This window comes from Coregonus clupeaformis, chromosome 1 (genome assembly GCF_020615455.1).
Source record: "Coregonus clupeaformis isolate EN_2021a chromosome 1, ASM2061545v1, whole genome shotgun sequence".
Lineage (NCBI taxonomy): Eukaryota > Metazoa > Chordata > Actinopteri > Salmoniformes > Salmonidae > Coregonus > Coregonus clupeaformis.
This window is the reverse complement of record NC_059192.1, coordinates 12,658,374-12,672,233: the sequence shown is the minus strand read 5'-3', so window position 1 is coordinate 12,672,233 and position 13,860 is coordinate 12,658,374. Positions and strand designations below refer to the sequence as shown.

The following is a 13,860-nucleotide window of genomic DNA, read 5'->3' as shown; positions in this document are numbered from 1 at the left end:
TTAGTAATGAGCTGCATGTGCTTGTGTGAGAGATCTAAATGGTCTTAGGGTTAGGTTTTGTACTAAAGAGTCTTATGTCTTGACCTCGGTGCTTGGCTGATGAGTCTTCATTCATTCTCCCTCTGTACACACACACACACACACACACACACACAACCTCAGACTAACTGTTGGATAGATGCAGGAAGTTGTAGAAATTTGAAAAGCTTCAAGTGCACTTGAAGCAACACAACAATTTAAATGGATGACTGACGAGAAGCTCCAAAACAAGCATGTAATACTGCAGCATGGGAATTACACAGCTTTTTCACAATTGCTACCTCAGGGTTCGAGACTGCGACCAAAACACTTTGATTTGCGAGTTTTTGTCGTGGCAGTGCGACGGCATTTTTTTTTATTGGTCGCTAGGGTGCCAGTGACTAAAATGTATAATGCAACTTTGGTACTTTTTGATACTAGAACGTGAAAAACGGTTCGGTACTAGAATTTGTGTTACTTTAGGTACTTCTGTCATGTCTCGTGTCATCTACTGATTGAGAGAGGATCAAGTCTGTATCAGCGCATCCAATGCCCCCTTGTAGCGCGAGCGTGCGGTGCTTCCTCCACTTACTCTTGCTAGCTTTAGCCTGTCCTGAAGGACCACTGCAATCCAGGGTTTTCGTTAGGAAAATGTGGCGCATGATATTTGAACGGCAAATTTACCGGACCCATATGCATTGGGTGCGTACCCTGATTAGGGCGTCCACCCACGGTGCTCAGAATGACAAATCTAATTTAGATTAGGGTAATTCATTTTAACAGAACATGCAACGGCGTGCGTCCTTCTTACCGAATTCCGATGCGCACTTTGAAGCTGTTAGAATAACTGTCCACATTTACCTTTCCTCAGCCAACAAGATGAGTAAGGAACTGCAAAGTCACCAGCCTATGTCAATCTGCTATCCCCCATAGTAGAATTATTCACCTATTATATTGCTCAGTTTGTCATTCTGTGCAATAATAAAATGGCCTATTCCAAACAGACTCTGGGACAGTTGTGGGACAATAGATCCCAAATTCATACACCAGTACATCAAAAATAACTTTAAAGCATTGAGGCTGACGCAACAGATCAGAACGTTTAGTTTAAAATGTTGATGAACTATTATTTATTCCAATTATAGTTGCGCACACGGTAGTAGGCTATGCGTGAATGTTGGTTCCATAATGAAATTAGCGGGAAAACACCGTTTTCAAATGCGCACTGCAAATTTCAGCGTTTCATGAGATAGAGATGAAAATATCAGTTTAGAAATAGAACAACGATCATGAGTTACTTATGACTAGGATTGTGCCTTTGGTTACTGGACAATGGAAATGCTGATTTGAAAACCAATAGAACATGATAGAAATAGGCTACTTGTTAAAATGGCACATGGAAGCCTTTATAAAATAATTGCCTCCACGTTTATGGAAACTGATTTTGGCTTGGCTACTTTGAAGCAAGGTAAAGGCGTTGGCATGCTTCGGCTAACCGAACGAGTGTGCTCGCATACTCCCTTAAAATACCTTCGCTTGAAAAACTAGAAAAAAAGCGGCAATAGTAATGTTTGTCCATTTTGAGACACTGTAGCCAGTATAAACTTCCTCAAAATAGTCAGAAATAATCTAAGATAATTAATGACAGATTTCATGAGTTTTTACGTTTTTGCCGAGGAGATCGTAGTCGCGCAATTTTACATCTAACTAAGATGTTTGGTGCAGTAATTTTCAATGAAAAGAACGTGCATGAAAACGAGTCGTCTGGTTGAATGACAAGACTTTATTGAAGAATCCCTACTGTTGAACCATCACCCACAAGGGGGCGTAGACTTGGGCTCAGAACTTCGGCTACCATCCAGAACGTTTTTTTGTGTGCCGGAACAGCCGAAAAATCCCTCAAACGTCACAAAATGTCATCATAATATATGCACGAACTCCACCGAACTGTTTCGGCTGGGAAGCATGCGGACACCTTAAGTCTCCTTCGCGTCTCTTCTCTCTCTCACTGTGTATAAAAGAAGAGATTGCTTCTTCTATGCAAATGTTGTTAAGTACAATAAAAAAAAGTCCCAAATGACAGGGAAAATTATTGTTTTTCATCGGTAGCCCCATGAAATCAGCCTATTGACTATGCATTGACCTGTATTGTGAATAGGCCTAGTCTACATGTTGATTTACCCAGTTTATCAATAGAGATTTACCATTCAAATGATTACCATTATGTTATGTAGTTAGATTAGTAAAAGCAAAGTCAAATTGACTTTATGATTGTATAATTGATTGTACCACAGAACAATGCAGACAATCATGGAATCCAGACATTAAAAAGCAATTCAACAATCTAATTTTTTTAAATTGAACTTATTAGTAGGATATCAACTAAATGCATTAATTAGCCCAAGTTAATCATAAGAATGCATCAGTGATTTGTATTTTCATGTAACTTTCTGAAACGGCACAGGAATGCCCCTGTCTGTGTGTGTAGCCGTTAGCGATGATGCTAATGAAACAGTCTTCTGGTAGATGGAAAGGCTTTCCCAAAAACCTTCTAAATTAAATGTTAACCAGCTACAAAGTGGCCTATGCCTACCTGGCAGAAGGATATCATGATTATTTGCATCAATCCAGTGGTCATTTGTTTTGCAAACCCCATCTCATGTGCTACAGAAACACCGCTAACCAAACAACGGTCTCTGGCTGGTGCACACTTGCATTAAAGGGTAACTGCACCCAAAGTTCCCAGACCTTGATAATGGAGTTTAACTTATGTTCTCTCTCCTGTGTCCCCCTCTCCCCCCCTCCTCTCTGCCCTCCCCTCTCTCTGTCAGCAGTGTGTAGGTATGGGGGCGTTCCTGGACAAGCCTAAGACAGAGAAGCACACAGCCCATGGCCAGGGCAACGGGCTGCACTATGGCCTGAGTAGCATGCAGGGCTGGCGGGTGGAGATGGAGGATGCCCACACTGCCATGGTGGGTCTTCCCCATGGCCTCACCGACTGGTCCTTCTTCGCCGTCTACGACGGGCACGCCGGCTCCCGCGTCGCCAACTACTGCTCTGCCAACCTGCTGGAGCACATCCTATTAGGGGGGGCGGAGTTCACCCCAGGGATGGGCTCAGTGGAGGGCGTGAAGGATGGGATCCGCGCCGGCTTCCTTAAGATCGACGAGTACATGCGCAGCTTCTCGGACCTCCGGCAGGGGCTGGATCGCAGTGGCTCCACGGCGGTGGGCGTGCTGCTAAGCCCCTCCCACCTCTACTTCATAAACTGTGGCGACTCCCGGGCCGTGCTGAGTCGAGAAGGACGAGTCGGATTCTCTACACAGGTACAATACTATACATTAGACCAGGACTCTCCAACCCTGTTCCTGGAGAGCTACCGTCCTGTAGGTTTTCACTCCAACCCTGTTCCTGGAGAGCTACCGTCCTGTAGGTTCACTCCAACTCTTAATCTAGCGCACCTGGTTTTAATAATTAGCTGGTTTATAAGCTGAATCAGGTTAGTTACAACTGGGGTTGGAGTGAAAACCTACAGGAGGGTAGCTCTCTAGGAACAGGGTTGGAGAACCCTGCACTACTTGCCTTCAGAAAGTAATCAGACCCCTTGACCTTTTTAACATTTTGTTAGGTGACAGCCTTTTCTAAAATTGATTAAAATGTTTTTTTCCCTCAATCTACACACAATACCCCATAATGACAAAGCAAAAACAGGTTTTTAGAAATTGTTGCTAATTTATTACAAATAAAAAACAGATTACATTTACGTAAGTATTCAGACCCTTTACTCAGTACTTTGTTGAAGCACCTTTGGCAGCAATTATAATAATTATAATAATATGCCATTTAGCAGACGCTTTTATCCAAAGCGACTTACAGTCATGCGTGCATACATTTTTTTGTGTATGGGTGGTCCCGGGGATCGAACCCACTACCTTGGCGTTACAAGCGCCGTGCTCTACCAGCTGAGCTACAGCCTAGAGTCTTCTTGGGTGTGATGCTATAAGCTTGGCACACCTGTATTTGGGGAGTTTCTCCCATTCTTCTCAGCAGATCCTCTCAAGCTCTGTCAGGTTGGATGGGAAGCGTTGCTGCACAGCTATTTTCAGGTCTCTCCAGAGATGTTCGATCGGGTTTAAGTCCGGGCTTTGGCTGGGGCACTCAAAGACATTCAGAGACTTGTCCCGAAGCCACTCCTGCGTTGTCTTGGCTGTGTGCTTAGGGTCGTTGTCCTGTTGGAAGGTGAACATTCGCCCCAGTATGAGGTCCTGAGTGCTCTGGAGCAGGTTTTCATCAAGGATCTCTCTGTACTTTGCTCTGTTCATCTTTGCCTAGATCCTGACTAGTCTTCCCTGCCGCTGAAAAACAATATTTTGGTACCCTTCCCCAGATCTGTGCCTTGACACAATCCTCTCTCGGAGCTCTACGGACAATTCCTTCGACCTCATGCCTTGGTTTTTGCTCTGACATGCACTGTCAACTGTGGGACCTTATAAGACAGATGTGTGCCTTTCCAAATCATGTCCAATGAATTGAGTTTACCACAGGTGGACTCCAATCAAGTTGTAGAAACATCTCAAGGTGATCAATGGAAACAGGATGCACCTGAGCTCAATTTCGAGTCTCATAGCAAGGGGTCTGAATACTTATGTAAATAAGGTATTTCAATTGTTTATTTTTAATACATTTGCAAAAATTTGCAAAAACCTGTTTTTGCTTTGTCACTATGGGGTATTGTGTGTAGATTGCTGAGGATTTTTAAAAAATCAATTGAAGAATAAGGCTGTAACGTAACAAAAAGTGGAAAAAGTCAAGTGGTCTGAATATTTTCCAAATGCACTGTAGATATACACAGGTACAATACTATACACTAGATATACACAGGTACAATACTATACACTAGATATACACAGGTACAATTATTTTTACCTCCTTTAGGACCACAAGCCGTGTAACCCCAGAGAGAAGGAGCGTATCCAGAACGCAGGGGGATCAGTGATGATCCAGAGGGTGAATGGTTCCCTGGCCGTGTCCAGAGCCTTGGGGGACTATGACTACAAGTGTGTGGATGGGAAGGGTCCCACAGAACAGCTGGTCAGCCCAGAGCCAGAGGTGTGTGTGTGTGTGTGTGTGTTTAAAATGCCTTTTGTTACTGTGGCATGTTGATTGGAACAGCTTCTAGTTCTTTCTCCTTGTTGAGGTGTGTGATCTCTCCAGCTGAAAGTGTGTGTTCCTCCCCCAGGTGTGTGTGTTGGAGCGTGCTGCAGAGGGGGATGAGTTTGTGGTGCTGGCGTGCGATGGGATCTGGGATGTGATGTCTAACGAGGAGCTGTGCGAGTTCGTCAGGTCCCGGCTACAGGTGTTTGACGACCTGGAGAGAGTCTGCAACGCCGTGGTGGACACCTGCCTGCACAAGGTACACTCACTCACTCACACACACACACACACACTCACACATATGTTTCTGCCACTGTCTCTTATGACCGAAAAGAGCTTCTGGATATCAGAACAGCGATTACTCACCTCGAGCTGGACAAATAGTTTTTTTCTTTAATGAGACAGACGCAAAGGATTTACTGCTGCTACCGGACCAGGCCCAAATCCCCATCATTCACATGAAGAGATGACACCGAGACAGGGGATACAGATCCGGGTACCTTGTGAGAATTCGTCGGCGAGTGGGTAACCCGCCTCTACCATCTGTCCTATTGGCCAACGTGCAATCATTGGAGAATAAACTGGATGAGCTCCGTTCGAGACTATCCTACCAACTGGACATTAAAAACTGTAATGTGGCTGAACGACGACATGGATAATATACAGTTGGCTGGGTTTTCCGTGCATCGGCAAGACAGAACAGCTACCTCCGGTAAGACGAGAGCCCACGAGTGGTCTGTATCCATTTGTCAATAACAACTGGTGTAAATCTAATATTAAAGACATCTCTAGGTTTTGCTCGCCTGAGGTAGAGTACCTCATGATAAGCTGTAGACCACACTATTTACCAAGAGAGTTTTCATCTATATTTTTCGTAGCTGTCTATTTACCACCACAAACCAATGCTGGCACTAAGACCGCACTCAACGAGCTGTATAAAGCCATAAGCAAACAAGAAAATGCTCATCCAGACGCGGCGCTCCTAGTGGCCGGGGACTTTAATGCAGTAAAACTTAAATCCATTTTACCTCATTTCTACCAGCATATAACATGTGCAACCAGAGGGAAAAAAGCTGTAGACCACCTTTACTCCACACACAGAGACGCGTACAAAGCTCTCCCTCGCCCTCCATTTGGCAAATCTGACCATGATTATATTCCTGTTTACAAGCAAAATCTAAAGCAGGAAGCGTCAGTGACTCGGTCAATAAAGAAGTGGTCAGATGACGCAGATACTAAGCTACAGGACTGTTTTGCTAGCACAGACTGGAATATGTTCCGGGGTTCATCCGATGGCATTGAGGAGTATACCACATCAGTCACCGGCTTCATCAATAAGTGCATCGATGACGTCGTCCCTACAGTGACCGTACGTACAGTGGGGAAAAAAGTATTTAGTCAGCCACCAATTGTGCAAGTTCTCCCACTTAAAAAGATGAGAGGCCTGTAATTTTCATCATAGGTACACGTCAACTATGACAGACAAATTGAGATTTTTTTCTCTCCAGAAAATCACATTGTAGGATTTTTTATGAATTTATTAGCAAATTATGGTGGAAAATAAGTATTTGGGCACCTACAAACAAGCAAGATTTCTGGCTCTCACAGACCTGTAACTTCTTCTTTAAGAGGCTCCTCTGTCCTCCACTCGTTACCTGTATTAATGGCACCTGTTTGAACTTGTTATCAGTATAAAAGACACCTGTCCACAACCTCAAACAGTCACACTCTTAACTCCACTATGGCCAAGACCAAAGAGCTGTCAAAGGACACCAGAAACAAAATTGTAGACCTGCACCAGGCTGGGAAGACTGAATCTGCAATAGGTAAGCAGCTTGGTTTGAAGAAATCAACTGTGGGAGCAATTATTAGGAAATGGAAGACATACAAGACCACTGATAATCTCCCTCGATCTGGGACTCACGCAAGATCTCACCCCGTGGGGTCAAAATGATCACAAGAACGGTGAGCAAAAATCCCAGAACCACACGGGGGACCTAGTGAATGACCTGCAGAGAGCTGGGACCAAAGTAACAAAGCCTACCATCAGTAACACACTACGCCGCCAGGGACTCAAATCCTGCAGTGCCAGGCGTGTCCCCCTGCTTAAGCCAGTACATGTCCAGGCCCGTCTGAAATTTGCTAGAGTGCATTTGGATGATCCAGAAGAGGATTGGGAGAATGTCATATGGTCAGATGAAACCAAAATATAACTTTTTGGTAAAAACTCAACTCGTTGTGTTTGGAGGACAAAGAATGCTGAGTTGCATCCAAAGAACACCATACCTACTGTGAAGCATGGGGGTGGAAACATCATGCTTTGGGGCTGTTTTTCTGCAAAGGGACCAGGACGACTGATCCGTGTAAAGGAAAGAATGAATGGGGCCATGTATCGTGAGATTTTGAGTGAAAACCTCCTTCCATCAGCAAGGGCATTGAAGATGAAACGTGGCTGGGTCTTTCAGCATGACAATGATCCCAAACACACCGCCCGGGCAACGAAGGAGTGGCTTCGTAAGAAGCATTTCAAGGTCCTGGAGTGGCCTAGCCAGTCTCCAGATCTCAACCCCATAGAAAATCTTTGGAGGGAGTTGAAAGTCCGTGTTGCCCAGCGACAGCCCCAAAACATCACTGCTCTAGAGGAGATCTGCATGGAGGAATGGGCCAAAATACCAGCAATAGTGTGTGAAAACCTTGTGAAGACTTACAGAAAACGTTTGACCTGTGTCATTGCCAACAAAGGGTATATAACAAAGTATTGAGAAACTTTTGTTATTGACCAAATACTTATTTTCCACCATAATTTGCAAATAAATTCATAAAAAATCCTACAATGTGATTTTCTGGAATTTTCTTTCTCATTTTGTCTGTCATAGTTGACGTGTACCTATGATGGAAAATTACAGGCCTCTCATCTTTTTAAGTGGGAGAACTTGCACAATTGGTGGCTGACTAAATACTTTTTTCCCCCACTGTACATACCCGAAGCCATGGATTACAGACAACATCCGCACGGAGCTAAAGGGTAGAGCTGCCGCTTTCAAGGAGCGGGACTCTAACCCGGACGCTTATAAGAAATCCCGCTATGCCCTCAGACGAACCATCAAACAGGCAAAGAGTCAATACAGGACTAAGATTGAATCCTACTACACTGGCTCTGACGCTCCTCGGATGTTGCAGGGCTTGCAAACTATTACGGAAGCCCAGCTGCTAGCTGCCCAGTGACATGAGCCTGCCAGATGAGTTAAATGACTTCTGTGCGAGGCAAGCAACACTGAAGAATGCATGAGAGCACCAGCTGTTCCGTACGACTGTGTGATCACGCTTTCCGTAGCCGACGTGAGTAAGACCTTTTTAAATAGGTGAACATTCACAAGACCACAGGACCAGACGGATTACCAGGATGTGTACTCAGCACATGCGCTGACCAACTGGCAAGTGTCTTCACTGACTTTTTCAACCTGTCCCTGACCGAGTCTGTAATACCTACATGGTTCAAGTAGACCACCATAGTCCCTGTCCCCAAGAAAGTCAAGGTAACCTGCCTAAAATGACTACCGACCCGTAGCACTCACTTCTGTAGCCATTAAGTGCTTTGAAAGGCTGGTCATGGCTCACAACAACACCATCTTCCCAGAAACCCTAGACCCACTCCAATTTGCTATTCCGTCCCTACAGATCCACAGATGATGAAATCTCTATTGCACTCCACACTGCCCTTTCCCACCTGGACAAAAGGAACACATACGTGAGAATGCTGTTCATTGACTGCAGCTCAACGTTCAACACCATAGTGCCCTCAAAGCTCATCACTAAGCTAAGGACCCTGGGACTAAACACCTCCCTCTGCAACTGGATCCTGGACTTCCTGACAGGCCGCCCCCAGGTGGTAAGGGTAGGTAACAACACATCTGCCACACTGATCCTCAACACGGGGGCCCCTCAGGGGTGCGTGCTCAGTCCCCTCCTGTACTCCCTGTTCACCCACCACTGCGTGGCCAAGCACGACTCCAACACCATCATTAAGTTTGCCGACGACACAACGGTGGTATGCCGATCACTAACAACAATGAGACAGCCTATAGGGAGGAGGTCAGAGACCTGGCAGTGTGGTGCCAGGATAACAACCTCTCCCTCAATGTGAGCAAGACAAAGGAGCTGATTGTGGACTACAAGAAAAGGAGAGCCGAACACTCCCCCATTCACATCCATGAGGCTGTAGTGGAGCGGGTTGAAAGCTTCAAGTTCCTTGGTGTCCACATCACCAACAAACTAACATGGTCCAAACACACCAAGACAGTCGTGAAGAGGGAAAGACAAATCCTATTCCCCCTCAGGAGACTGAAAAGATTTGGCATGGGTCCTCAGTTCCTCAAAAAGTTATACAGCTGCACCATAGAGACTGGTTGCATCACCGCCTGGTATGGCAACTGCTCGGCATCCGACCGCAAGGCGCTACAGAGGGTAGTGCGTACGGCCCAGTACATCACTGGGGCCAAGCTTCCTGCCATCCAGGACTTCTATACCAGGCGGTGTCAGAGGAAGGCCTTAAATATTCTCCAGCCACCGTAGTCATAGATTGTTCTCTCTGCTACCGCACGGCAAGCGGTACCGGAGCGCCAAGTCTAGGTCCAAAAGGCTCCTTAACAGCTTCTACCCCAAGCCATAAGACTGCTGAACAGTTAATCAAATGGCTGCCCGGACTATTTGCATTGACACCTGCTGCTACTCTGTTTATTATCTATGCATAGTCACTTTACCCCTACCTACATGTACATATTACCTAAATTACCTTGACTAACCTGTATCCCCGCACTTTGACTCGGTACCGGTACCCCCTGTATACAGCCTCGTTATTGTTATTTTGTGTTACTTTCTTTTTACTTTAGTTTATTTAGTAAATATTTTCTTAACTGCATTGTTGGTTAAGGGCTTGTAAGTAAACATTTCACGGTAAGGTCTACACCGGTTGTATTCAGCACGTGACAAATAAGATTTGATTTGACACTAACCCTCTGTCTCTGTGTGTGTGTGTGTCCAGGGCAGTAGAGATAACATGAGTGTGGTGTTGGTGACTTTACCGGGAGCTCCCAAGGTGTCTGAACAAGCTCTGAAGAAAGAGGAGGAACTGGACAAATACCTGGAGACACGTGTAGAGGGTGAGAACACAGAGATACACCCACGTCCTTTCTGAGAGCTCGGACACACTGCACCGACGAAGAGCTAAAAGCAGCGAGTGGCCCCCCTATCGCTAGCTGTGTGTTTTAGCGAGCGATGGCTGTTTAGCGCCGATTCAACGTGTAGAATCTGTTCAGAGGCAACCGGCCGTCCATCATTCTGTTTCCACTCTAACCCTGTGTCTGTCCATAGACTTGCTGGGTGGCTGTGGGGAAGAGGGAGTTCCTGACCTGGTGTGTATTCTGAGGAACATCGCCTCTGAGAACATCCCCAACCTACCACCTGGAGGAGGCCTGGCCAGCAAGTAAATACTACACTCCCGCCCGCGCGCACACACACTCACACTGAAGAAGAAAAATACTTTATTGTCCATTTTCTTTTCAAATCACACGTCTCACCCTTCTTACTTTATGAGAGGATGAAAAAGACTGTCGTGATTGATTGAGAAGTTGTATCAATCAATCTTCACACATGCACACAAACGAGAATGTCTAATGTGTGTGTGTGTGTGTGTGTGTGTTCAGGCGCAGTGTGATCGAGGCGGTGTACAGCAGGCTGAACCCACACAGAGAAGAGGAAGGGGTGAGTAACTCTTCTTTGACCCGTGACCTCCCACCTCCACAATGACCCACTCCAGTCACAACAGCACCACCCTCTGGGCTGGGCTGTGAATGGGCTTCGAGGACCGTCAAATACCAAACGTGATCAAAATTGAGTATTTGATTGAGAGTCGAGACTTTGTTTCACATGACATTAATACTGCTCCCTGATGTTCCTGCTATGTCCCAACCTTTTAGAAAATCACACCAAAGCCTGGGACATCTTAAAAACATGAACTAGCTATATGGCTTAGTCTAGTCTGTCTTTACTCTGTTTTGGGAGTTGGGACTCGTAGTGGAGAGTGTGTGTGTGTGTCTTATGCTAGCGCGTGTGTGTGTGTGTGTGTGTCTGATGCTAGCGCGTGTGTGTGTGTGTGTCTGACACTAGCGTGCGTGTGTGTGGCATGGTGTTGCCCGGGCCAGGCCTGTGCTGGGGAGGTGGAGTTTGAGGGTGAGAGGGAGGAGGCAGCAGTAACACCGCCAACCTCTTGGAGGCGCTGCGTATGTTCCGCCTGTACCACCGGGGTCAGTATCACTCAGTGCTGGAGGAAGCTCTGGCCGTCTTAACGTCTGCCTGGGGAAAATACAGCCCACACAGGAGGAATCCTCCTGCTTTACCGCAGATGACCTCCCTGACTCCCCACCACCCTCCCCCCTCTCTCCCCCGCCTTCACCCGCCGTCGTCGAGATGCAAGACCCTCCCGGACGCAGAGGAAAGCAAAGGCACGGCCCCTCCAGCAGCTCCGGCAGACATCGGCCAATCAGATCCTCCGGTGGTAGACATTGGCCGATTTAGATCCTCCGGCGGTAGACATCGGCTAACCAGATTCTCCGGCAGCTCCGAGTTTGTCCAACTAGATCCTCTAGCTGCAGACCTCGACCAACCAGATCCCTCCTCCCACCCCTCCAGATTGACCCCTGATCTCTGATGTGTTGTGACTGATTCTACCCCAAAGATGAGTCGTCTAAGTCTATGGGCCTATCATGTCTGGACCTCTATCTGACTGAGCGAGAGAAGGCCGCTCATCTACTGGACTGGCGTTATAAAAGCACAAGTTCCCAAAAACCGTCTGACTGTCTTGCCTGTTTGTCTGGTCGTCCGTTTGAAAGAGTCTGTGCATGCCAGTGTGTGTGTTTGGTAGAATGTTCTAAAAGAATGCAAAGTTCAAAAATATAAAAGTTTAAAATACTAACTTTGCAAAAAGTGTGTGTGTCCGCTATCATTGTTGTGTTTCTAAAGACTGAGCTGCATTTCTCTCTGATGAATGTGGTACTTAGTGTATGAGGGCAACAAGGCACAATATGATGGTTTGTGTGTGTGTACACGTTTTACTATACTTGTGAGTACCAGAAGTTCTCACAAGAATAGTAAACCACCTAAAATTCAGAGAAGTGAGGACATTTTGCCGGTCCTCACTTGTAAAAAGGCTTTTGTAGGCTTAGGGGTTAGGGTTAGTGGTTAGGGTTAGCTTTAGTATTAGGGAAAATAAGATTTTGAATGGGAATCAATTGTTGGTCCCCAAAGTCCACACAAGTATAGTAATGTGTAGGTCTGTCTGTGTGTGTGGTGGGGGGCTGAATCTGTTCCATACAGTGATTTGTGAAAAAGTAAAATAATAAATAAGTGATTTGATTTAAAAAATAATGCTAAGATCTGTATCTGATTTGGTTTGTCTCTTGTATGTCAGATTTGGTTGGTGTCTGACTGTCTTTCTGTTCTGGTATATAAACATTTTTTCCTGTAAATATTCCATTGTGGGTCGGAAATGGCTCTTCACGTGCTGAAGAGTGTACAGTGAATTCCTACTACATGGCATCCTGGCATTTATAACATACTCAGTGCAAATGTTATATTAAATGGGATGTGGTCTAGTATGAGACTTGTAGGCCACCGTCAGGTGAGTCCAAGCTCGACTCATCCCACAGATTGACCCACATATCGACCCCTCACACTCTCAACTCCTGATCCACATACACACACACTTCTCAACACCAGTACGTAAATAACATCAGATTTGTATTGTATTTCCTATGCCTCATAAACACTTTCTCTCTCTCTCTCTTTCTTTCTCTCAGTGTGATCTGGAGGACCATTGGTAGTCGTGGTAACAGCGACCCCGGTCTCCTCCTGTGATTGGTCTAGCCACCCAGAGGGGGAGTTGCCTCCTCCACACGCCCAGTGGACGACGTGCGTGTGCATGTGCGTGAGGACGAACACACACACCCACACACACACGCTCTGCTTTTACCTGGGAGGAGTGTGTTTTTGGAGGTGTTGCGGTTGTTTTAAGGACTGCTGAAACATCAGGATGGTAGAAGATGATTTTTACCTTCCAGGTTTTCTGGTGTTTTATTTTTTTTTGTTGATGTTGTTGACATTGATCACCTGACTACATACGGACATGAGGACCTGAGGTGTATTTGTGTATGTGTGTGAGAGAAAGCTTTGAGGTGGGGACCAGGACCCAGACTGGTTCAATCTGGCTCTTGTCTTGGACTCTGTGCTGCCCGGCAACCCCAACCGCCCGAACACACACCACACACACACCCTTCAACCTTACACAACACACCCTGCACATGCATGTATCACACACACACACACACACACACACACACACACACACACACACACACACACACACAGAGGAGGGTCCACGTGCTACATGTTGACAGTTATACGACCCCTCTATCCCTCACGACCCCCTCTGCTCAACTCCACAGCTACTGGACAGGTATTGGTCAAAACTGATCCCATCTGACCGCCTCTGATTGGCTCCTGCTGATGGATGGAGATTTCTGATCTTTCTTTCCTCTGTTTGTTGTCAGATAAAGGAAGGAGAAGAGGAGGAGTAGAGAAAGAGGAGCGCTGAGTCCCAAACCAGTCCCTTCCCCCTCAGCCTCCGCCATATGC

At 46.1% G+C, this 13,860-nt stretch overlaps 1 protein-coding gene across 2 annotated transcripts in view; it reads left to right on the top strand.

Moving 5' to 3' along the window:
* LOC121586993 (protein phosphatase 1B) overlaps nt 1-13,518 on the top strand; it is a 29,010-nt gene extending 15,492 nt beyond the window's left edge. The window contains exons 2-8 of one of the 2 annotated variants that reach the window (XM_041904090.1): nt 2,853-3,344; nt 4,954-5,127; nt 5,258-5,431; nt 10,214-10,331; nt 10,543-10,654; nt 10,875-10,932; nt 13,026-13,518. In XM_041904090.1, the coding sequence (XP_041760024.1) occupies nt 2,862-3,344; nt 4,954-5,127; nt 5,258-5,431; nt 10,214-10,331; nt 10,543-10,654; nt 10,875-10,932; nt 13,026-13,049 (1,143 nt within the window). In that variant the 5' untranslated portion in view covers nt 2,853-2,861 and the 3' untranslated portion in view covers nt 13,050-13,518. Of the gene's footprint in view, nt 1-2,849; nt 3,345-4,953; nt 5,128-5,257; nt 5,432-10,213; nt 10,332-10,542; nt 10,655-10,874; nt 10,933-13,025 lie in introns of both variants that reach the window. The other variant, XM_041904099.1, reaches the window with a different exon arrangement.
* The last annotated feature ends 342 nt before the right edge of the window (nt 13,519-13,860 follow it).